Source organism: Heloderma suspectum, chromosome 2, assembly GCF_057233095.1.
Source record: "Heloderma suspectum isolate Gila_16-S chromosome 2, 16-S_ref, whole genome shotgun sequence".
Lineage (NCBI taxonomy): Eukaryota > Metazoa > Chordata > Lepidosauria > Squamata > Helodermatidae > Heloderma > Heloderma suspectum.
Window position 1 is genome coordinate 16,912,709 of NC_139459.1, and position 25,848 is coordinate 16,938,556.

The 25,848-nt window shown below is 44.6% G+C and overlaps 1 protein-coding gene across 1 annotated transcript in view; it reads right to left on the reverse strand.

Moving 5' to 3' along the window:
- Window positions 1–25,848, reverse strand: part of MYO5B (myosin VB) — a 386,556-nt gene that overhangs the window by 39,233 nt on the left and 321,475 nt on the right. The window contains exons 24-27 of the mRNA XM_084832892.1: window positions 25,275–25,423; window positions 24,054–24,173; window positions 19,068–19,205; window positions 7,483–7,548 (exon numbers count right to left, since the gene is read on the reverse strand). Coding sequence (XP_084689018.1) covers window positions 7,483–7,548; window positions 19,068–19,205; window positions 24,054–24,173; window positions 25,275–25,423 — 473 coding nt within the window. The remainder of the gene's footprint in view (window positions 1–7,482; window positions 7,549–19,067; window positions 19,206–24,053; window positions 24,174–25,274; window positions 25,424–25,848) is intronic.

Here is a 25,848-nt window from a genome sequence, read left to right on the forward strand (position 1 = left end):
TTACCAAAGTTACCATGTTCCTGGTGGTTCCACATGGACCCATGGCCCAACTGGAGTTCATCAGGAAAAGAGCCTTTAGTGTGGTAGCCCTCTTCCTATGGTATTCCCTGCCTTTGGAGGCCAAGCAGGCACCAATGTTGTGTTGCTTTCAGTGCCTCCTGAAAACATTGCTATTTCAAGAAGTCTTCAAGTGACCGGACACAATTTATGAAACTTGGTTTTATCAGAACTCTGTTTCTTTAATTTTTTTTTTTAACATGGTGTTTTTACTCTTTATCCTGTTTGCTGTTCACTGCTATGAGGTCTTTGGATGTGGAGTGGTATATAAATACAGAAAATAAAACATAAATAAATAAAAAACACACGATTGAACACACTGTGGAACAGTGAGATGCGGAGGGCCATCAACTTGATTGCACTTGAGTGCCCTCTGTGGCACTGTGGAGCCCGTTCTGCTCCCTGGTATACTGGGGAGCTGCGGTCAGTGGAACAAGCTGGACATTGGCTAGAGCACAAATGGCGCAAGACTCAAAGTGAAGACGACCAAGCACGCTCTAGAGTGCATAATCGTGCCTATTGTGTGGCAGTGTGGGCAGCAAAGAAGGTTTATTGTGCTGCCTCCATTGTGTCCTCAAGTAGCCGTCCAGCAGAACTCTTCCAGGTGGTCTGGCAGTTGTTAACATCTTCCTCAGTAAATGGGGCCCTGGCCCTGTTGAGGACCCGCTGTGACCTTTTTGCATTGCACTTTGAGGACAAAATCGCTTGTCTCCACAGCAACCTTGATGCTGTTGTTAGTGCAGTGCCAGTCAAGGTGTCTGATGCCACCATCTGCCCGATTTTGTGGAATCAGTTTCAGTTGTTACAGCCTGATGATGTGGACAAGATGCTTGAAATAATGCAACCGACCACATGCCCTCTTGATCCCTGTCCCTCCTGGCTAATAAAAGCTAGCCGAGGGGGTATGACTGGGTGGGTCCAGGGAATGATAAATGCTTCCCTACAGGAAGGGGTGGTCCCTGCTGTCCTTAAGGAGGCAGTAGTGCGGCCACTCCTGAAGAAGCCCACTCTGAACCCAATGGTATTGGACAACTACCACCCAGTCGCAAATACCCCTTTTCTAGGGAAGGTATTTGAGAGGTCATGGTGGACCAACTGCAGGCACCCTTGGAGGATACTGATTATCTAGACCCATTTCAGTCTGGGTTTCATCCTGGTTACGGGACTGAATCAGCCTTGGTCGCCCTGATGGATGACCTTTATCGAGAGAGGGACAGGGGGAGTGCAACCCTGTTAATTCTGCTCGATCTCTCATCGGCTTTTGATACCGTTGACCATGATATCCTCCATGGATCGACTCCATGGGATGGGTATTGGAGGCACTGTGCTACAGTGGTTCCGGTCCTACCTACGGGGCTGATTTCAGAGAGTAACATTGGGTGACTATTCCTCGGCCCCTTGGCAATTGAGCTACGGGGTGCCGCAGGGTATCATCTTGTCCCCAATGTTGTTTAACATCTATATGAAGCCGCTGGGAGCAGTCATTAGGGGATTTGTAGCTAAATGCCATCAGTATGCTGATGACACGCAGTTCTATCTCCCTGTGACATTTGAATGAGGAGAGGCTGTGCAAGTCCTGAATCAGTGCCTAGACTCAGTAATGGGCTGGATGAGGGCCAATAAACTGAAGCTGAATCCTGGCAAGATGGAAGCCCTGTGGGTGAGTAGTTCCCGGGTCCAGGAGATAGGCTCATTGCTTGTTCTGGATGGGGTTGCACTCCCTCTGAAAGATCAGGTCTGTAGTCTGGGGGTACTCCTAGATCCATCATTGTCGCTGGAGGCCCAAGTGGTCACGGCGGCTCGGAGTACCTTTTACCAGCTTTGGCTGGTTCGCCAGCTACGGCCTCTCCTGGACAGGGATAGCTTGACCACGGTAGTACAGGCATTAGCAACCTCAAGACTGGATTACTGCAATGCACTCTATGTGGGGCTGCCCTTAAGGCTGGTCCGGAAGCTGGAGCTAGTGCAGAATGCAACAGTTCAGCTGTTGTTGGGAGCTGCCCCTTTTCAGCGTGTAACTCCTTTGCTGAGGGAACTGCACTGGCTGCCTATTCGCTACCGGGCCAGGTTTAAGGTATTAGTACAAGTGTACAAAGCCCTAAACAACTTGGGACCAGGATACCTGAAAGAGCGCCTCCTTCCTTACCAACCTGCCCAGTCACTGAGGTCATCAGAGGGCATGTTCCTGGTGGTTCCAGATGGACCCATGGCCTGGTTGGAGTCCACCAGGAAAAGAGCCTTCAGTGTGGCGGCCCCCTTCCTGTGGAATTCCCTGCCTTTAGAGGTCAGGCAGGTGCCAGCATTGTGTTCCTTCTGGCGCCTCCTGAAGACATTGTTCTTTCAAGAGGCCTTCCTTGCATGACCAGCCGTGGTTTGTTAAACTCCACTTTGTTGAGGTTTGTCTTTTTTAAAAAAAGTTTTAACGCTTTTAACCATTGCTTTATTCCTTTATCATGTGGTTCACCACTCCAAAATCTTCTGATGAAGACTGGTATATAAATAGTGTAACTAAAATAAATAAATAAAACTATCAGCTAGATTCAGAGAGCTGGACTATGAAGCCATGCAGCTGTATGCATTTTTAAACTAGCTTTTTAGCTTCCCGCCAGCTCTCAGATTGTCCCAGCCTGTAAAACAGGTACTGGGAACCTGCAGACCATCTCAAATGCAAGAGACGAGAATTCATCTCTCTTGGAATAGATAAGCAGGATTCTGTCTTGCCATATAGAATGGATAGACAAGACAGTCTGCCCTCTTGCTGAACACTACAGGAGATTATGTTCAGGAGTATAACATACCTTTAGTTATTATGCAGGTATAAAAACTGAATCTTGAATACAGTCAAGGGGAGGCCTTTGAATGTTGCTCTGAATCTTGTGCCCTATCCATCTCCTGAGAAACTGCAGTCTGAAAGTGTGGTTAAGTGCCTCTCCTGCACTCCCCTCAATGGGACCCTAGCTGCATGTTTCTTGAGAATAAAGGAGGACTGGGTACAAATATGAGATTGGTACAAATTCAACTTTTGCTCTCTCCAGTATCAAGACCACTCATTTGCACCTACAATGCCCTGTGTTAGGGGTGCAGGAGTTCATATCTCCCTCTACTTCCTCACTTCTAATAAGATTTTTTTTTAAAGGAGGATTATTTAATATTAAAGTCTTAAGGATAAATTAAACACAGCACTAAGTGAAAAGGGGGAAGGCAGCTTCCAGTGCTCTTATGTCTATCCCACTTAAAGGATTAAAAAAAGAAAAAAAGAAATCCAGAGGGAAGAACTTTTTGTTGGTCATCATAACTTGGGCAAGTGAGATTCAAGAGTGCCAAAATCAAAAGGAAAGCTTATCATATGTTATGATTTGTCTGAATTTTGGGAACACTGGAAGCTGACTTACAAGCCAAATCATTGGTCCATCTAGCTAAGTATTGTTGATACTGACTGGCAGCAGCTCTCCAGGGATCCAGGCAGGGATTTTTCCAGCCTTACCTGGAGATGCTGGGGACTGAACCTGGGGCCTTATCACTGAGCCACATCAAACTTTGTTAGGGACATTGCAGCAGGGGGACAGATGGGACTGCAGGGTCACTCCACTGGCTCTGCTGAGAGACCAGCTTCTTTTGGCTCTTCCTCTCCCTGAACAGTTTCCATCCCAGCTGATCATCATAAGAACTTTGGAACTTAAGAGATGGTGCCTGAGTTTGCTTATTTTCCTCTTCCCTCCCCATCCCTATTCCTTGCATAATATGTCTTTTTCGTAAGCCAATGGCAGAGACAATCTTCTTCATTATTGATCCGTGAGCTGTTCTGGGAGTCTTTTGGGCGGAAGACTGTGGTAAAATGCTTTAAATAAATAAATAAATAAATAAATGAAAGCTCTTGCTTCAAGATCACTGTAAACATGCTTCGCTGACAAGTCTTGTTTTCTGTGGCTTGCAGAATTCTATGCAATGTTTAGTATCTTTCACAGAATTTGGCTTCCTGATAACTTCATTTTTCAATTAAAAAAAAGGATTTTAGTTATCATAGTTATAGTTACTTGAATATGGGTGGGCTACACAGTTTCTGTAGGAGTCAAATATTCAGAAGCGGAGGGTCTGCTTCTGTTAGCTCTGTCTGAGTCTGCTCCCTGTACGGATCTCCTCCTTTCAGCTCTACAGCTTTTCTTTCCCCCAACTCCTCTCTCTGCTGCATTAGGAATATGGGAAGCACAGTCCTATTGGTTAATTGATTTGATTTGTAACCTGCCTTTCTACCAAAAATGGCACTCAAAGCAGCAGTCATCTGCAAGATGGACCCTTCCCATGTATATTTTGCATGCAAGGAAAGAGACAGAGGAGGGGGACAGTGAATGAAACATGTATTGCCTCAGAAGAGAATTTACCTCCAATGTATTTACTGTTTCTAAAGGAAGATGCTCAACAATGATCAAATAATGTTAAGAATCTTCCTTTTCTCTACCCACTCCTCTGGGTCACTGAAAGAGAAATTCTTTGGTTGACTCACATTAAAAATTTATCTTCAAGTTCCAAACACCTCACACATTAATTATGAGGCTAACATTTTTTTTTAAAAAAGGAACTCCAAAACACATCAATTTCTTTTAAAGGAAAGAACAAATTCTATTTATGTCACTGTCCATGGAGGATTTTGCACACAGAATGGAAAACCTAATTGAAGGCAACTTAGGAAATTCACTACATTGCAGAGTGAGGTGTTGGAAGGGGGAAAAAAGAGATAGGCTACTATGCATCTTGCCTTGATGCTCAACATCAGCCTTGTTGGGTCTACAGCACAGCTGGAGCTCATCCTGCCCCCTACTCCATACTTGGGCTAAGACAGGAAAGTGCCAAACTCCACCCCATCAGGATCTGGACACCCCAGCAGGATTTGGACTCTTGGACAGGGTTGGCCCAAAGTTTTGCTGCCTGAGGCAAAGTACAAGTTGGCACCCTCTCTCCCATTCCAGATACAGAAGCTGACTGGACTGCCCGTTTAATCTTAGTTCAATACTGCTCTTAGAATAGCATCTTCCACCACACCTGAGAGAAGCAGGCCAGTTATGGGATCAGGACAGGCACACACAGCTCTGTTCTCCAAAACAGGGGAACAGCTGGAGGGATCAGGAGGAACACCCAGGCCCTCCACAGCATCTGCCGCCTCAGGAGGTAGCCTCACTCTGCCTAATGGTAGGGCCAGCACTGCCCTTGAGTTCTCAGTCATTCACGTCAAGTGTATCCAACTATGGATTACACAAATGACAGCCAGAAGATAGTTAAGTGTGCAGACAATGGAGAGCTGACCTTACACAGACAAAGGCAGAAATGTGTTGTTTCACACAAACAGAAGGTGGGGGTGATAACACTGTTCCTGAGTCATTCCACTTCAATTAATTCGTGGGGAAACAACATGGTTGAAAGCTCGTCCATATTAAAAACAAAAACAAAATAAAAGCACCAAACTCTAAAACCACCAAACTCCATGCAGATCTACTCATCAGGGAGAAGAGTTCTAGTCTAGCTTTTTCCCTGATGTGTTAGTATTGTATGAAGAAGGAATCTTTTTTAAGGAAAAACATTCAGGCATGCAAGTTCCAACTACAATCTACAGCAGTACAGTCCAGGAACAGTTTATTATTTATTTCTTATTTACAAATGTAAGAAAGATCCTGTTACATCAGACCAAAGGTCCAGACTCCTTGAGAGCTATTTTTAATGGAAAGGCAGGATATATATTTAAGGCGCAATCCTATGCATGTTTAGATAGAGGAAAAGGCTGAGGAATGCTGGGAGTTTTCCTCTGTCTAAACATGTATAGGATTGTACCCTTAATCAATCAATCAGTCTAGTCCAGTTTCCTGCTTCCAGTAACTGGTATTCAGTGGCATACTAAATAAATAACTGCAACTCCCATCATTCTCAGCCAGCACATTTCCCAGTCAATGGCCATGTGAGTTGGGAATAATGAGAGCTGTAGCTCATCACATCTGGAGAGCACTAGGTTGCAGGAAGGCTGAAATAAGCTACCATAGCTCATTGCCACTATTAGCCTGTGAACATGTCTAATCTCTTTTTTAAAAGCCATCTAACCCAATGAAATGTAGCACATTCCTTAAATTATGTGTCTGAGTGGCTTACAACATTTGTGAAATACCTCAAATAAGATACCATAAAGATTAACATAAATTAACTAAAACAATAGCATGAAAATAAAGAAAGATATTGGCACTAGCAAAATGAATTAAAACAGAAGCCTTTCTAAAAATGAAGTTCTTAGGGCGCAACCCTATGCATGTTTAGACATGCTGGCTGGGGAATGTTGGGAGTGGTAGGACTTCTTTCAGTCTAAACATGCATAGGATTGTGCCCTTAGTTTCCTAAGCATTGGGGAGGCAGGTAGCTAGCCTACCTGGCCTTTCTCAGCAAGGTGCTCCTTAGAGAGGGTGGTACTACTGCGGAGAAAGCTCTCAATCTGTGATACTTCACAAAACAGAGCCACCCATAACAGGGCCTCTCTGACAAATCTCAAGACATGGGAAGAAACATGCAGGAAGATCTGGTCCTTCACACTGTCGGCTCCAGGTTTTGGGATGCCCTTGGGCAAGATGCCCTATTGGGACCCCACCCTGAATTAGTCCAACTCTGACCCTTCTGCCTTTTCACTTACCCTCCCCCCTCTGAATGTGATCTGTGCCACTGCTCAGAGGAAGAGTGCAAGACAAGTGAAGGATGCTGCTCTATCTCTTCATTCTTGTCATTGTTTGCATAGTCAGAGAAGGTAAGTGAACAGGCAGTGACTGCAAGGAGCAGCATCAGCAGGGCCAGAAGGATCTCGGCACTGGCACTGGGCCCCTGCAGGGGTGTGGGCCTTGGCAGATGCCCAATGATGCCTATCAATGATGCAGGCACCGGTCATTCAGATATCCAGGACCCAGATCATTCAGATTAAAACCAACATATTGAATGGAGCCTGGGAAACTCACTCATAGCCAGAGCAGTTGTTTGAGAGCCAGGTTTTACCATCGTATCTCCTGTATGTCTGAACCAGGCCTGAGAAACAGGGAAGGCTTTGCAGTCCCCACAATGCTCACCTGAATCCAAGAACATCAGGATTATAATTGACAGGGCACAAAGCACATTCTGCAACAAGATGGCAAAGTTAGTCAGCGGAGCCAAGCTGTGAAATAAATGCCTTGTTTTGTCGTAACTAAACTAAATTAAGCTCAGGGGAACAGAAAGCTCAAGAGTTGCCCACAGTTTATAAAAAGGAAGACAACAGGATTGTAAAGAGTTAACAGGTATTTTGGTATCGCCCTGTCATGTAGATTTATAGAGAGACTGATATCAGGAAAGCTCTTGTAGGTTATTAGCACCTGACACTTGCGGTGGAAAAAAATGTATCTGTATCTCTAGCCTGGAAATTTCTTTTACCTTCAGACTGTTGTATGCTAGATCCATATCACGGTCCAAATCCATTTCGTTCTTCATTTCAATTACCTGGATGGATTAAGAAGACAGAAAGAGAGAGATTTGGCTTGACAACAGGCTATAGCAGTTGGGTTTCTGATTGCAGCTCTGGGTCACCTTACACAATCTGTTTGCTAGCAGAGCAATTTGGCCATGAAAGGAAGGGCTGGAAGAATGAAGGGTGTTCAGTTAATATAGAATGGATGTTGAGGAAGATGCTCTGACTTGGATTCCTGCATTGAGCAGGGGGTTGGACTTGATGGCCTTGTAGGCCCCTTCCAACCCTACTATTCTATGATTCTATAAACAATGGAATGGTACAACAGGGGCACAAGCAGTGGGGAATTCCTTTTCTTTTCTTTTCTTTTTTTTCATAGAATTTGTATGATTTCTCTACATCCTATTTGCTACTCTGTTCTTCCATGCATGGATGGTGAAGGAGGCAAATGATGATTTTGACGAAGGAATGAAAGATCTCCATTCATAACAGAGATTCCTGAGCTTGCAGAAAAATAGTAGAGGGTCAAAGTGACCCCTTCACTTATCCCCAAAATCATGTCAAAGGGTAGTGCGCATGCACATTCCTCAAGCTACCATGGAATGACTCCAGCAGCAAAGGTCAACTATCAAATTCCCACCATGTTTCTTTAGGGCAGTGTTTGCATATGGATGGAATTTTCCCCAGTGTGGGAAAATTTCAATACCAAGCAGGAAAGAGAATCTTATTTAAAAGCAGGGAATTTCTCTGAAAAGGGCAAGTAGGAAGTAGCATCGTTTATTTTGAACATGCCAGCCCTTGTCCTGCAAAACTGAGAGATGGGCAAGGCAAAGACAAATAGCTAGCAAGAGCGGTCTCTTAGGGCACAATCCTATGTATATTTAGACAGAAAAGAAGTCTTACAACTCCCAGCATGCTGGCTGGGGAATGCTGGGAATTGTAGGGCTTTTTTCTGTCTAAACATGCATAGGATTGTGCCCTTAGTTGCTTAGGCCAGCGACTCAGGAGAACATTATTTGTTCTATCTTATTGGCATAAAATAAGCTGGGTTATTTTATAACCCCTTAGTGGGCTGGGTTCTCTGAAGAGAACCTCCCTTGGCCAGAGTTAGGTGGTGGTACAGAGAATGAATCACTGCCTATCATCTCTCAATCCTGACAGAATGGCAACTCAACCCTAGCCCAGGGATCCCTGGCCAGAAACAATGGGGGTGTTTAAATGACAAACCCTCATACGTTTACAAAACGCACGAGGGGACAGTTTGGATCATGCCTGCAGCTATGCCATGCATTCAGCCAAAGCATGAAGGGACCCTAAGTGTGTGCAAATGGAAACCCTGAGTAGCCATGGCTCCTGTTCACAGCGAGGAGGCCTACACAAGCACAACTGTATATGCGAAAGGCCTCTTCATGTTTCTGCCAAATGTGTGGCCATTACATTCCTTATACGTGTGAAAAGCACTGTTTAAAATACCCCAAATATCACACAGTCTGTAAATCTCTAAATGGCCTTGGATGTAGGTATCTAAAGGACTGCTTTCTCTACATAAACTTGCCCATCCATCAAGATCTCATTCACAGGCTCTTCCCACTGTTTGAGATTAGGCTAGTACATAACATAAGAACATAAGAAGAGTCTTGCTGGATCAGACCAAGGGTCCATCTAGTCCAGCATTCTGTTCACACAGTGGCCAACCAGTTGCCCATGGGAAACCCACAAGTAGGACATGAGTGCAAGAGCACCCTCCCGCCCATGTTCCTCAGCAACTGGTGTACATAGGCATACTGCCTCTGGTACTGGTGTATACCAGAAAAGGGGCTTTTTCAGTGGTGGTGTCTAGTTCATGGAACTGCCTTCTTTACTATAATTTAGGCACCAGACAAAGCCTGCCTTGCTCTCTCAGAACTTGAATGGCCTTTTATGATGTCTGCCCCTTTAATTGTCTGATCTACAGTTTTTATTGGGGTGGTTGTCTTTTAGCTGCCTTATTGTAGCTTTTAAAAAATCTGCTATTTTATTCTGCTGCCTTTCTATTGTTTGCTTGAGTTTTTATATTTTTAGTTGTTTTTATTTTAAACTGCCTTCAGAATGTAGTAAAAGGCAGGGTGAAAACACTGCAAATAGAGATTCCTCGCACCCCTTACTCCTGAACTGTTTGCTCATGTGAATATTAGCACAGTAGAGTCCTCGCTACACCTTTTCCAGGTGCCTCTGTGCATTGCAGAAGAACCCTCAGATGCCTAAGGGCTCACACACATAGAAATACTATGTGACTATAGCTTAAAATTAGGGCAGATGCCAAAGTACTTGCCTTGTTCTGTATTGTTTTCATGAGTGTGAAAAAGCATGTGCCATTTTGGAATTTTAACAGCCCTTATGGACATATTTGCATAATTTAGATGCGTTTCTCTCAGTACAAACTTCATCCTCCTTCTTGTGCTTTCACTGTCATCTGCCTCATCAGCCCTGACTTCTGTTTCATCGGATTTGCTATGGCAAATCATGTGATTTTGTTTGTGATTGTCCATGGCATCATCAGGGTCAGAAGTAGCATCCGTGACCAAATCATTGACAAAATCATGCAGGTCGGTACAGCTAACTGGATTACACGGCCAGTGTTGGCAAATGAGTCCGAGAAGAGTGAGGGCAGAGAACAGGAAGAAGAGCCAGAGCAACAAGGGCCCTGAACAACCCTGGAGCTATGTGAATGTTTAGAGAGGTGAGTATTTTTGTTGTTGAAAGTTTGCTGCATTGAATACAGGGATGTGCAGACTGTGTAAAATCTATTCTGCCTGCATTTCATGGTTTGTCAGGTGCCTTTCGTTCCATTGTCTGCTCAGTAATGGAATCAGATTTTTATTTTTATTTTAGTTTCTGAATTTGTGCAAATTGGTACTTGGCCAAATTTTCAAATCCCCACAAAATGAGCATTCCCTCCTCTTTAGGCTATGGGGGAAATGCACATGTTGGCTGTTTTTTTTTTTCAGTGTACTTTTGCATTACTAAATTTTCGCAAAATTCTGGAAAGGTGGAAGACCGGTCTGCAAGTCTGCAGAATCCGCCTGACTGGGGAAAAGCCAGCCCGCTGCGGAATCTGTGGGTTGGATTCATAAAAACCCTATTTTTTTTAAATCTCACTGCAGATTTCTCCGACATCCCTAACTGAATATACCAATTTCAGGGCAAACATTGCAGTTAGGGAATATGACAGGTAGTGTGGCATAGTGAGCATGAAGGACCAGGATAAGGGAGACCCCGGTTCAAATTCCCCTGAGCCATAAAGCCAATTGCTGCAGCCTCTCAGCCTACCTTTCCTTATAGACTTGTTGGGAGGATAAAATGTATGGTGGTGCTGGGGGGGAGGGGGGTTAGAATTATGCACACCAGGCCCTACTTGAAATGGAAATGCCGGAGCAGTTCAGCAATCTGCATTTTTATGCATCCTCAGTTTACAGCAGAGCTGGGCAGAAGGTAGATCTCCAGATGTTTTGAACGTCAACTCCCACAAGTCCCTGTCGGCATGGCCAACAGTCAGAAATGCTGAGAGTTGAAGTCCAAAACATTTGGAGGACCGTAAGATGCCCAACCCTGCTCTAGAGTCACCAGAGAGTAGTGTTTCCATGGGGTTTGTCATAATGGAGGATGTATAAATGCTGTGCATGGGGAAATCATGTTCCATGTCATTGTATGGACTAGTTCAGGGATAAAGAACCTATGCCCCTGCCCCCCAAAGTTGTTAAGACTTCAACTGCCAACAGCACCAGCCAGCATAGCCAACGGTCAGGGATGATGGGAGTTCGAGTCCAACATCATCCAGAGAGTCACAGGTTCTCCACCCCTGGTCTAGTTGATACCCTGCATTCAAGCACATGGAAGACGCAGGCTATTTTTTCTTCCTGGCTTAGCTTGCTGCTTTTGTTTTTATTTTAAAAATGAATAAAAAATGAATCACAAAAAGAAGTGGAAGTGTTATCCTACAAGGACTCTGGTTGTGATGAGCATTCTTTTAAATAAATGATTCTCCTTTCTGTCCCAGAAAAACCCATAACAGAACTTGCTCACTCTCAGGGCAAGCAGAACCCATAAAAAGAACCTACCCTATCACACCCCCACAAAAGGTATTATCAGCCACTGTAGAAGAAACTGACAAACTGGTGGCTGGAGGTAGAATGGAATTGCCAACATCCATAATACATACCTAAAAGGCAGCTGTCTCTCCATGGCCAGATAAGTAATCTAAAAGCAAGCGGTGTCCCTTTTTTCAACTTGTTTGTGCTGGTTCAGAGGCAAACATTTTGAGTGGGGGGAAGCCTTCTTCTTTCAGGTCTGAGATAGAAGACATAACCCTTTTTGGGCCCTCTGGAGAAACTAACTTTTCTTCACTAAGAACAATCCATATCAATTTACTATTTTATAGGCCACCATTCCAAAGAGAGATGAGGTCTGAGCTGGGCCAACTGGCCTTGGATATGTAAAGCTGCCTTAGACCACAGCAGACCCTTACTCCATCTAGCCCAATGCAATCTCTCTTCTCACTGGATTTCAGTAGGAAGATCTCAGCTGGGAAGCTGCCATTGGATCTCAGCTCGGAGGCCTTTTCCAGTTCACTGATATCCTTTAACTGGAGATGCCAGGGATTGAACCTGTGTCAAAATAATTTGCTTCACCACTAAGCTATGGCCCATTCCTCCTCCTGCCTCAGCTGTCACCACAGCAGAGGGGGGCAGGCAAAATGAAACCTGGTGCTGTTGCAAATACCCACTATGCCCTTCTGTGGGAAGCCTGCCTGGAGCAGAACAGCCCATCCTACCCATCCCTAATTCCATGCTGGACTGCCTGGATAGTTTCAAGCCAATTGGTGAAATTTGCTTCCACCCTCTGCCTCCTGCCCTTGCTCCCTCTTAGGCTGTCCAGGACCAAACTGTGACAGAGTCTCTGAATGTTGAAATCTGTTTGTGGATTTAGACTGCCACTTACAGTTCTTCTCTCTATGCACCTGGGCAACTTCCAGCCATTCCGTGTGCATATATAACACTGCATAACACACACCAACAACATGCCACTGAGAGCCTCTATACCCAGTAACAGCGGAGGCTGTCTTCACATACACTGAAAGAACTTTGGCTGCGGACACAATAAGTGCATATCCAAATCTATCCCAAGAGGACAGCAACTAAAGAGAAGGAAGAAGCTCTTAAGCTACGCAAACGGCAGGTTGCTATTCCTGGTCAAAACCCAGTTTTGAGTGTTGGTCTTGTTCCAAAACAAGGTCTTAACTAGAGAAAGTGGAGAGGAGAAAGGATAGGCCAAAGAAAGACAAAAATGGGACCGAATACTAGTCTGACAGAGATAAAGCAATGGGTAACAAGGCAGGGCAGAAGCAAAGCCCACAGGAGCATACTGTGGTCCAGAACTGGTGGGAAAACTATAGGGAACGGGTACGCAGTGACAGATTTTACTTTCTTGGGCTCCAAGATCACCGCAGACGGTGACTGTAGCCATGAAATTAAAAGATGCTTGCTCCTTGGGAGGAAAGCTATGGCAAACCTAGACAGCATAGTAAGAAGCAGAGACATCACCTTGCCGACAAAGGTCCGTCTAATCAAAGCTATGGTTTTCCCAGTAGTAATGTATGGCTGTGAGAGCTGGACTATAAGGAAGGCTGAGCGCCGAAGAATTGATGCTTTCAAACTGTGGTGCTGGAGAAGACTCTTACGAGTCCCCTGGACTGCAAGGAGGTCAAATCAGTCCATCCTAAAGGAAATCAACCCTGAGTGCTCATTGGAAGGATAGATACTGAAGCTGAAGCTCCAATATTTTGGCCACCTAATGCGAAGAGAAAACTCTCTGGAAAAGACCCTGATGCTGGGAAAGACTGAAGGCAAAAGGAGAAGGGGATGGCAGAGGATGAGATGGCTAGATAGCATCACCGATGCAATGAATATGAACCTGAGCACACTCGGGAGAGTGCGCAGGACAGGGAGGCCTGGCGTGCTATGGTCCATGAGGTCACGAAGAGTCGGACACGACTGAACGACTGAACAACAACAACATTAAAAGCAGCAGGAAGTATCAACTGGTTATTGTTAATCTGGGGAGAAAAAGGTTGTAGACCAGTTTATTTATTGGTTAGTCCCATTAGACTAAGGCAGACAGGCATGGTGCAGAGTAAGAAGCCAAATAAAGCTGGGGCAAACCATTGCAACTGCAATCAGGGGACAGGAAGACCAGTATGGGGTGTGTGTGAAGGGGCAGAGGAGCCGTTTATCACAGCTGCCTAGATAGAGAGGGATGTTTAGTGGCATGGAGCCATGTCCAAGATAAAATATCCTTACAGCAATTCAGAGTCTTTCCCTTGTTTGGCCTCAATAATTCAGTAAGGTTTTATGAGCTGTTGTGGACTAGTGTCTACCTTATCAGATGCTAATCAATGAAAGCTTTTGCCATAATAAACGGGTTAGTCTTTAAGGTGCCACAAGACTCTTTGTAGGTTTTGCTGCAACAGAGTAACATGATTATCCCTGTGGAAATTACTACTTATATGTTATAAATGGGGACCTAAAGCCGACATCCCCTTCATGAATCACTGCCTTGTTGTGGCAAAGGGGCTTGCGTAACTCAGTGAAGCCATAAGCCATGCCGTGCAGGGCCACCCAAGACGGACAGGTCATGGCAGAGAGTTCTGACAAAATGTGGTCCACTGGAGAAGGAAATGGCAACCCACTCCAGTATTCTTGCCAAGAAAACCTCATGGAAAGTATCACAAGGCTAAAAGAGATGACGCCGGAAGATGAGCCCCTCAGGTCGGAAGGTGTCCAATATGCTACTGGGGAAGAGCAGAGGGTATTTCCAAGTAGCGCCAGAAAGAGTGAAGAGGCTGGGCCAAAGCCGAAAGGACACTCAGCTGTGGATGTGTCTGGTGGTGAAAAGAAAATCCGATGCTGTAAAGAACAATATTGTTTAGGAACCTGGAATGTCAGATCAATGAATCAAGGTAAGCTGGAGGTGGTCAAACATGAGATGGCAAGATTGAACATCGACATCTTGGGAATCAGTGAACTAAAATGGACAGGCATGGGCGAATTTAATTCAGGTGACCATCATATCTACTATTGTGGGCAAGAATCCCTTAGAAGAAATGGAGTAGCACTCATAGTCAACAAAAGGGTGGGAAAAGCAGTATTGGGGTACAATCTTAAAAACGATAGAATGATCTCAGTACGAATCCAAGGCAAACCATTCAACATCACAGTAATTCAAGTCTATGCCCCAACCACTGATGCCGAAGAAGCTGAGGTTGATCGGTTCTATGAAGACCTACAACACCTTCTAGAACTAACACCAAAAAAAGATGTCCTCTTCATCATAGGGGATTGGAATGCTAAAGTAGGAAGTCAAGAAATCACCGGGATAACAGACAGGCATGGCCTTGGTGTACAAAATGAAGCAGGACAAAAGCTAATAGAGTTTTGCCAAGAGAACATGCTGATCATAGCAAACACTCTTTTCCAACAGCACAAGAGGCGACTCTACACATGGACGTCACCAGATGGTCAATATCGAAATCAGATTGATTATGTCCTTTGCAGCCAAAGATGGAGAAGCTCCATACAGTCAGTAAAAACAAGACCTGGAGCTGACTGTGGCTCAGATCATGAGCTGCTTCTTGCAAAATTTCGGCTTAAATTGAAGAACGTCGGGAAAACCACTAAACCGTTCAGGTATGACCTAAATCATATCCCTGATGAATATACAGTGGAGGTGAGGAATAGATTTCAGGGATTAGACCTGATAGACAGAGTGCCTGAGGAACTATGGACGGAGGTCCGTAACATTGTTCAGGAGGCAGCAACGAAATCCATCCCAAAGAAAAAGAAATGCAAGAAAGCCAAGTGGCTGTCTGATGAGGCTTTACAAGTAGCTCACGAAAGAAGGGAAGCGAAAAGCAAGGGAGAAAGGGGAAGATATAGCCAACTGAATGCAGAGTTCCAGAGAATAGCAAGGAGAGACAAGAAGGCCTTCTTAAATGAACAATGCAAAGAAATCGAGGAAAACAACAGAATGGGAAAGACTAGAGATCTCTTCAAGAAAATTGGAGATCTCAAGGGAACGTTTTGTGCAAAGACGGGCATGATCAAGGACAAAGAAGGCAGGGACCTAACAGAAGCAGATGAGATTAAGAAGAGGTGGAAAGAATACAAAGAAGAACTATATAGGAAAGATCTGAATGTCCCTGATAGCCATGAGAGTGCGGTCACTGAACTTGAGCCGGACATCCTCGAGAGTGAAGTCAAGTGGGCCTTAGGAAGCATTAGTAACAACAAAGCTAGCGGAGATGACAGTATTCCAGCTGAGCTATTTAAAATCCTAAAAGATGATGCTGTTAAAGTGCTGCATTCAATATGCCAACAAATCTGGAACACTCAACAGTGGCCGCAAGATTGGAAAAGGTCAGTTGACATTCCAATTCCAAAGAAGGGCAACGCCAAAGAGTGTTCAAACTACCGCACAATTGCGCTCATTTCACATGCCAGCAAGGTGATGCTCAAAATCCTACAAGCTAGGCTTCAGCAGTATGTGAACCGAGAACTACCGGAAGTGCAAGCTGGGTTTAGAAGAGGCAGAGGAACTAGAGATCAAATCGCCAACATTCGCTGCATCATGGAGAAAGCAAGAGAATCTCAGAAAAACGTCTATTTCTGCTTCATTGACTACGCTAAAGCCTTTGATTGTGTGAATCACAACAAACTGTGGCAAATTCTGAAAGTGATGGGAGTACCAGACCACCTTACCTGTCTCCTGAGAAACCTGTACGAGGGTCAAGAAGCAACAGTCAGAACCAGACATGGAACAACCGATTGGTTCAAAATTGGGAAAGGAGTACGACAAGGCTGCATATTGTCACCCTGCTTATTTAACTTATATGCAGAGTACATCATGAGAAATGCCGGGTTGGATGAATCAGAGGTCGGAATTAAGATTGCCGGGAGAATTATCAACAACCTCCGATATGCAGACGATACCACCCTAATGGCAGAAAGCGAAGAGGATCTAAAGAGCTTCTTGTTGAGGGTGAAAGAGGAGAGTGCAAAAGCTGGTTTGAAACTCAACATTAAAAAAACGAAGATCATGGCATCTGGCCCCATCACTTGCTGGCATATAGAAGGGGAAGAAATGGAAGCAGTGACAGATTTTACTTTCTTGGGCTCCAAGATCACCGCAGACGGTGACTGTAGCCATGAAATTAAAAGACGCTTGCTCCTTGGGAGGAAAGCTATGGCAAACCTAGACAGCATAGTAAGAAGCAGAGACATCACCTTGCCGACAAAGGTCCGTCTAATCAAAGCTATGGTTTTCCCAGTAGTAATGTATGGCTGTGAGAGCTGGACTATAAGGAAGGCTGAGCGCCGAAGAATTGATGCTTTCGAACTGTGGTGCTGGAGAAGACTCTTACGAGTCCCCTGGACTGCAAGGAGGTCAAATCAGTCCATCCTAAAGGAAATCAACCCTGACCGCTCATTGGAAGGACAGATAATGAAGCTGAAGCTCAAATATTTTGGCCACCTAATGCGAAGAGAAAACTCCCTGGAAAAGACCCTGATGCTGGGAAAGACTGAAGGCAAAAGGAGAAGGGGACGGCAGAGGATGAGATGGCTAGATAGCATCACGGATGCAATGAATATGAACTTGAGCACACTCCGGGAGAGAGCGCAGGACAGGAAGGCCTGGCGTGCTATGGTCCATGGGGTCACGAAGAGTCGGACACGACTGAACGACTGAACAACAACAAAAAGCCGACATACTTAGGGACATAGGAAGCTGTGTTATACCAGGGTCCATCTCTCCCTTTATTGTCTACACTGACTGTCTGTCTGTCACTCTTCAGAATTTCAGGCACACAGAGGCCTTTCACATTACTTGCAACCTGATACTTTTTAAACTGGAGATGCCAGTTATTGAACCTGGGGCCTTCTCCATGCAAAGCATACGCTTTACCACTGAGCTATAGACACTCCATAAGACTTGCTCAGAGTCAACCAGTGAGCATTTGTGTCTTAAGTAGGGATCTCGGTTCAGAGTCCTCTGGGTTTCCACGTCCAACACTTCAGCTGGACGAGAATGCCTCTTACCATCAGCTGGACTTGCTGAAGCATTGCTCTCTGTATCGCACACTGGGTTCACACAACATGCTAACCCACACTCAGTGGTTGAGTGTGGGTTGTTTTAAACCACGGGTTATTTGTTGAACCGTGGGTTAGCATGTTGTCCAAACCCAGGCCATTTTCCGCAGGGTGGCTTGTTAACCATTCAGTATGGCTTATTTTTCTCAAACAAGCCACCTTGAGGACCCATGGTTTGTTGGGTTCTTCAGGGTGGTTAACAAGCCATCGTGAGGAAAATGTCCTGGGTTTGGACAACACGCTAACCCACAGTTCAACAAACCCATGGTTCAAAACTGCCCATGCTCAGCCACCGAGTATGGGTTTGCATGTTGTGTGAACCTAGCCATTATCTGCCTAGTAGGAAAAGGTGCTTATCTCCTTTCGTTAACAAGGTGCCTTTTAGAAACAGGCTAGCAGAAAACGCAGACTAGCAGACGACATCCAAGTTCATGCTGCCTTTTCACCATCTGGCCTCAAACTATCATGACTAAGTTCAGGACACAAATTTCCCACAGGCCTGGGAAACAGAATCAATTGGATTCATGACAGCTCAGAAACAGAGTCATTGCCAGGCCAATTAAACCTACAGTGAGATAAATCATTCCAACATTGATTGTGCATTCCAATGATTGCAAAGCCTGTCCTCTGGCAGAAGGCGGCAGCAACAGAATAAAGCATCATACTTATGCATGGATTCCCAATGAAGCATGGCATGGCCAGGGTGTGTAGGTCTCAGGACGCAGGACACAAAGATATTAGTGAGATGATTTGCAAAGTATTTATGAACAAGAGCAAAATCCTAACGGCCTACCAGAAGGCAACATTTTTGCATACCTGCTTTAATAGTACTCTTAGAGATGATGTACAGATTCAGATCAATCACATGAAATAGAATTCCTAGTATTGAACCATTTCAGACTACAGGGAGGGTGGATTTAGATTTGTTTTTCCAAACTTTTTTTTTATTTCTGCAAACCTTGACATTATCCTGAGCATGTTGATGATACTTTCCTCTTGCTTCTCAGTGGCCTCTATTGGCACTCACCAGCTGAATTTGCTAAGCATTTTATGCTCAGTATCCCCCTCTGCAACACCTAGTAATGGTCATCTGTGTTCTCATGTCACAACGTTAGACATCCCTCCCCCACCCCACCACTGGAAGCAGCCAATAGTAGAATGGGAAGGGCGACTGGAAGAAACATGTCACAATGTAAGGACATGGATAATGTTCACTAGCTGTTACACTCGCATGGGGATATTAAACTCACAGCAGGGATGCCTTTAATGCAGCATTAGTTCCATTCTTAATGTATGTTTCAATTTTTTCACAGAAATGCCTATTATAGATTTGAAACCAATACTGATAGCAGCAACATGCCATTTTCTACCTGGGCTTTTTTGCTTTCGTTCTCTTTCTTCTCCAGTTGGTTTTGCAGTTTCTTTCTCTCTTGTTCAAGTTCCCGCACTCTCTTCTGAAGCTTTAGGAAGAGGGTCATGTCCATGGCTGCCTTCTCCAAGCCAACCTCCTGTGGTAGAAAAGCAGAAAAAGTGATGAGCATCCAAAGTAATCTGGAGGAGGCTACAACTGCCCCCGAAACATACAGAATGAGCACATTGCTGAGAGCCATTCAGCAGCACCTACAATGGCTCAGCTTGTTTGAAAAGGGACTTCCCGTGTGGCTGGTTCAACACTCTTTCACCAAAGAGAAAATCAATCAAGAAAGCATTTCCCACCCCAAAGAAGGAAATGGATTGCACAGGCCTTTGTGCACAAAATTCCCACCATGGACTGAGTCACCAGTACTGGCCCCCACAATTCCTCTGGCCTACCCTATACAGACTCCTTCATGGATCACTGCCTTGTTGTGGCAAAGGGGCTTGCGTAACTCAGTGAAGCCATAAGCTATGCCACGCAGGGCCACCCAAGACGGACAGGTCATGGCAGAGAGTTCTGACAAAATGTGGTCCACTGGAGAAGGAAATGGCAACCCATTCCAGTATTCTTGCCAAGAAAACCCCATGGAACGTATCACAAGGCTAAAAGAGATGACGCCGGAAGATGAGCCCCTCAGGTCGGAAGGTGTCCAATATACCACTGGGGAAGAGCAGAGGGTATTTCCAAGTAGCGCCAGAGTGAAGCGGCTGGGCCAAAGCCGAAAGGACACTCAGCTGTGGATGTGTCTGGTGGTGAAAAGAAAATCCGATGTTGTAAAGAACAATATTGTTTAGGAACCTGGAATGTCAGATCAATGAATCAAGGTAAGCTGGAGGTGGTCAAACATGAGATGGCAAGATTGAACATCGACATCTTGGGAATCAGCGAACTAAAATGGACAGGCAGGGGCAAATTTAATTCAGGTGACCATCATATCTACTACTGTGGGCAAGAATCCTGTCGAAGAAATGGAGTAGCACTCATAGTCAACAAAAGGGTGGGAAAAGCAGTACTGGGGTACAATCTCAAAAACGATAGAATGATCTCAGTACGAATCCAAGGCAAACCATTCAACATCACAGTAATTCAAGTCTATGCCCCAACCACTGAGGCCGAAGAAGCTGAGGTTGATCGGTTCTATGAAGACCTACAACACCTTCTAGAACTAACACCAAAAAAAGATGTCCTCTTCATCATAGGGGATTGGAATGCTAAAGTAGGAAGTCAAGAAATCACCGGGATAACAGGCAGGCATGGCCTTGGTGTACAAAATGAAGCAGGACAAAAGCTAATAGAGTTTTGCCAAGAGAACGCGCTGATCATAGCAAACACTCTTTTCCAACAGCACAAGAGGCGACTCTACACATGGACATCACCAGATGGTCAATATCGAAATCAGAGTGATTATGTCCTTTGCAGCCAAAGATGGAGAAGCTCTATACAGTCAGTCAAAACAAGACCTGGAGCTGACTGTGGCTCAGATCATGAGCTTCTTATTGCAAAATTTCGGCTTAAATTGAAGAACATAGGGAAAACCACTAAACCATTCAGGTATGACCTAAATCATATCCCTGATGAATATACAGTGGAGGTGAGGAATAGATTTCAGGGATTAGACCTGATAGACAGAGTGCCTGAGGAACTATGGACGGAGGTCCGTAACATTGTTCAGGAGGCAGCAACTCAATCCATCCCAAAGAAAAAGAAATGCAAGAAAGCCAAGTGGCTGTCTGATGAGGCTTTACAAGTAGCTCACGAAAGAAGAGAAGCGAAAAGCAAGGGAGAAAGGGGAAGATATATCCAACTGAATGCAGAGTTCCAGAGAATAGCAAGGAGAGACAAGAAGGCCTTCTTAAATGAACAATGCAAAGAAATCGAGGAAAACAACAGAATGGGGAAGACTAGAGATCTCTTCAAGAAAATTGGAGATCTCAAGGGAACGTTTTGTGCAAAGACGGGCATGATCAAGGACAAAGAAGGCAGGGACCTAACAGAAGCAGATGAGATTAAGAAGAGGTGGAAAGAATACACAGAGGAACTATACAGGAAAGATCTGAATGTCCCTAATGGCCATGAGAGTGCGGTCACTGAACTTGAGCCGGACATCCTAGAGAGTGAAGTCAAGTGGGCCTTAGGAAGCATTAGTAACAACAAAGCTAGCGGAGATGACAGTATTCCAGCCGAGCTATTTAAAATCCTAAAAGATGATGCTGTTAAAGTGCTGCACTCAATATGCCAACAAATTTGGAACACTCAACAATGGCCGCAAGACTGGAAAAGGTCAGTTGACATTCCAATTCCAAAGAAGGGCAATGCCAAAGAGTGTTCAAACTACCGCACAATTGCGCTCATTTCACATGCCAGCAAGGTGATGCTCAAAATCCTACAAGCTAGGCTTCAGCAGTATGCGAACCGAGAACTACCAGAAGTACAAGCGGGGTTTCGAAGAGGCAGAGGAACTAGAGATCAAATCACCAACTTTCGCTGGATCTTGGAGAAAGCAAGAGAATTCCAGAAAAACGTCTATTTCTGCTTCATTGACTACGCTAAAGCCTTTGATTGTGTGGATCACAACAAACTGTGGCAAATTCTTAAAGTGATGGGAATACCAGACCACCTTACCTGTCTCCTGAGAAACCTGTACGAGGGTCAACAAGCAACAGTAAGAACCAGACATGGAACAACCGAGTGGTTCAAAATTGGGAAAGGAGTACGACAAGGCTGCATATTGTCACCCTGCTTATTTAACTTATATGCAGAGTACATCATGAGAAATGCCGGGTTGGATGAATCAGAGGTTGGAATTAAGATTGCTGGGAGAATTATCAACAACCTCCGATATGCAGACGATACCACCCTAATGGCAGAAAGCGAAGAGGATCTCAAGAGCCTCTTGTTGAGGGTAAAAGAGGAGAGTGCAAAAGCTGGTTTGAAACTCAACATTAAAAAAACTAAGATCATGGCATCTGGCCCCATCGCTTCCTGGCATATAGAAGGGGAAGAAATGGAAGCAGTGACAGATTTTACTTTCTTGGGCTCCAAGATCACCGCAGATGGTGACTGTAGCCATGAAATTAAAAGACGCTTGCTCCTTGGGAGGAAAGCTATGGCAAACCTAGACAGCATAGTAAGAAGCAGAGACATCACCTTGCCGACAAAGGTCCGTCTAATCAAAGCTATGGTTTTCCCAGTAGTAATGTATGGCTGTGAGAGCTGGACTATAAGGAAGGCTGAGCACCGAAGAATTGATGCTTTCGAACTGTGGTGCTGGAGAAGACTCTTATGAGTCCCCTGGACTGCAAGGAGGTCAAATCAGTCAATCCTAAAGGAAATCAAGCCTGAGCGCTCATTGGAAGGACAGATACTGAAGCTGAAGCTCAAATATTTTGGCCACCTAATGTGAAGAGAAAACTCTCTGGAAAAGACCCTGATGCTGGGAAAGACTGAAGGCAAAAGGAGAAGGGGACAGCAGAGGATGAGATGGCTAGATAGTATCACCAATTCCATGAATATGAACTTGAGCACACTCTGGGAGAGAGCGCAGGACAGGAAGGCCTGGTGTGCTATGGTCCATGGGATCACGAAGAGTCGGACACGACTGAACGACTGAACAACAACAACCGTATACAGAAGGTGGTTGTGGGAATTCAGTGTATCCAAGCCACGAGGAAAAACAACAACAACAACAAGGGAATGCATGCACAAGCTCTTTAATGAGCTTCTGCCACACATTAAAAACATGGTTGTTCAGGCAGGCATTTGGGGTGGGTTAGGGTATTTTTAGAAAAATGATGTTTTAATGTAAAATTTTATTGTTTTAAAACTGTTTGTATTGATGTACATTGCCCAGAGCGGCCGGGTGACTGGCCAGATGGGCAATTGAGAAATTGAATGAATGAATGAATGAATGTGCAGGCTTTGGCAGTGCGAGAGGCCTTAACACTTTGTACTTGGGAGGAACAGATTCCATTCAAAGCAAGTCACAATTTCACAAATCCATCTTCATCTTTCTAGCTCTCAAGGTCAGGTAAGTAGCAATCCTAATACCAGATTTAATGGAAGGGGAAACGGCTGCACTGAGAATTGAAGTGATTAAAGACCACAAGAAAATCCATAACAGATGAAGGAATGTCAAAGCAGGGCTTTAGACCCCATTTAATTTTGCTTTTCACTCTTAATAACTCAAACATTTCTTTTGCTAAGCCCATCAATCATGACTAAACTACCACAGTGAGATCCTCCCACACTGGACATGTTGGCTCAACTCATTTTGTTTTAAAAAGTTGAGAATGTCAGCCTTAAGTTCATAACTTAAATTTAACAATACTCTAAACCTCTTCCAGAGAGCACAGAGAAGAGTCTGGAATATTCTTTGTATTCTTAACCAACATGCTACATGGATAAATATGTTAATGCCTTCTGCTTTAATGTACTTTAAAAGGTTGGCTATACTAAAAGTGCACCAAGCCTGGAAAACTCTCTTTCTGAAAACACAATTGAATGAAAATCAGTCTTCAGGAGGGCTGGGAAGGCAGTTATAACCCGTTTGAAAGGAAAGTATGCTATATAAATGTATTATTAACCACTGGGTTTACTTTTAATCATCATTACTTAATGCACTGTGTTTACAGCCTAAGTGTTTACTAAAAGCGTGCCTTTAAAAATTAATCCTCTCTAATTGGCTAATTTAAAGATATAAAACAGTATAACTTTTCAATGCAAGGATAAGGTTTTCACATTTGCTGCTCCAGACATAATTAGCACTGGCTTTCTAGCAGCGTAAGAAAACTTAATAGTCACATTTCTGAATCACATCTCTACTCCATCTACTTCATTTAGACTACTTAGAGAGCAAACCATGGCATAACTGGCACTCTGTTGACAATGCAGGAACCCGCCTGGGCCTTTCCCAAGCTCTGTTTGAACTGCATTTCCATACCTCCACTTGCTGTATTGCATCCTCTGTATCTCCAACCTCGGATGTCGAAACTGACGGGTAACTGGAGTCTGATTCCAGGCTGCTTTGGGTAGATGGGTTTCTTCTATGTCCTGGGGTTTGCTATCCAAAGAAAGATCAACTGTATTAAAGTAACTTGGTACTCAGAGAGATCAAGGGCCAGTTGTGATGGAATGTGGGGTGGTTTTTAAGAACAATTTCTGGAGGTGCAGATACAGGAAAAACAAGTGTTTTGTTTGAGTGGGTCAATCATGTGCCAGGGCTGTACATTTAACTGCAGGGGGCGGGGAACCTCAGGTCCAGGGGCCAAATCTGCCCCCCCAGTTCCAATCCAGCCATCTGGAGGTCACGCCCCATTCCGCTGACCCCGCCCCCTTTCCCCCAACCACGTATAGCTTGGTGGTTCCCCAGCTTTTGTATAGTTCTCCTGGCGCTCCAAAAGGTTGAAATGACTCTCCCAAGGCTTAGCTACTGATGGTAAGAACTTAAAGCTACAACATGCAGGTATTTTTCACCCCACCCCTTTTGCCCTCTGCCCTGCCTCCACAAAAGGGACACACAAAAGGGAAGTGTCAGCAGTCTTGGGGGGAAATGTTTTGACAAAAAATCTTTTAAAAGAACCTGCAAAAACAAATACAAGAGGACTGAGCATGCTCAGTGGCAATGGAATGCTGACTGTTGGTGGGAGGAGAGAATGGAAAAGGGTGGCTGGAATCCTGAACACTGCGACATTTTCTTGCAGGTCCCACTAATAGGTTTTAGTGTCTTTACAGAACCTCAGACCTGTGGTCCAAATAGGACCCTCTGGGGTTCCCCAGATGGCCAACACTCCCTCCCCTAGGCCACACCCCCTTCCCTGGGCACCACCTCCTTCCCACCATCTGCCAATCATTTGGTGGTTTCCTGTGTCCCCCCTCCCCTTCTAACAGGTTTAAATGCCTCTCCTAAAGCTTAGTTGCTGGAAATAAGAGCTTTAAGCTACAATAGGCTGGTATTCTTGGTATCTTGGCCCTGCCCTTTGCCTTTAGCCCCACCTCATTCTGCCTTTGCCAGGTGGCTCCCAAGAGCTTATCCATAAATTGAATTCAGCCTCCATAATTGAACACTTTTGCCTTACAGCAATCCTATACAGGTAAGTCATTGTCATTGTTCTCTATACTAATATCTCAGCATGGTATCAAGCAAAAAGTACTTTCCCATTACCTTTGTGATTGTCATCTCGTCCCTCAAGTTGTCGTAGCTCTGCTCTAGCCTCGAATACTCCTTCACAAGGTTCTGATAACGAGCTCTTTCCTCGTCTAGCTCCTTCTTCATCAGGAGGTTTTCCTCAACAGCATTTCGTGCAAATTCATCTTGTGAGGAAAAAAATGAAGGGGGAAAATGACACATTGAACTCTTGGATCATTAGTCAAGTGCACTCCCCGACGTGGAAAGCACGTGTATGCTGGTAACACTCATTGTGAGGCCAGGTGAAAAACTGCGCTGTTAGCGCTCTTAAAATACTCCATCGGCCTTTGCTCTTATGCACACTCGCCTATGTTGCCGGCTTTAGAAATAAACTAGATGCATAAGCTGCACATATCTGTTCTATAATGAATCTGTTCAGGCTGCAACCCTGATTCACTTAAGTGTTCAGACCAATTAAAATATTTTAATTCCACTAAAAGGCATCTTCCAAATAATCAGACAATACATTTTAAAAGTTAACTATTGTTAATATAAATATTTATGAAAACTGCAAATGGCAGGAGCCATCTTAGAAGTATTCTGTCTTTAC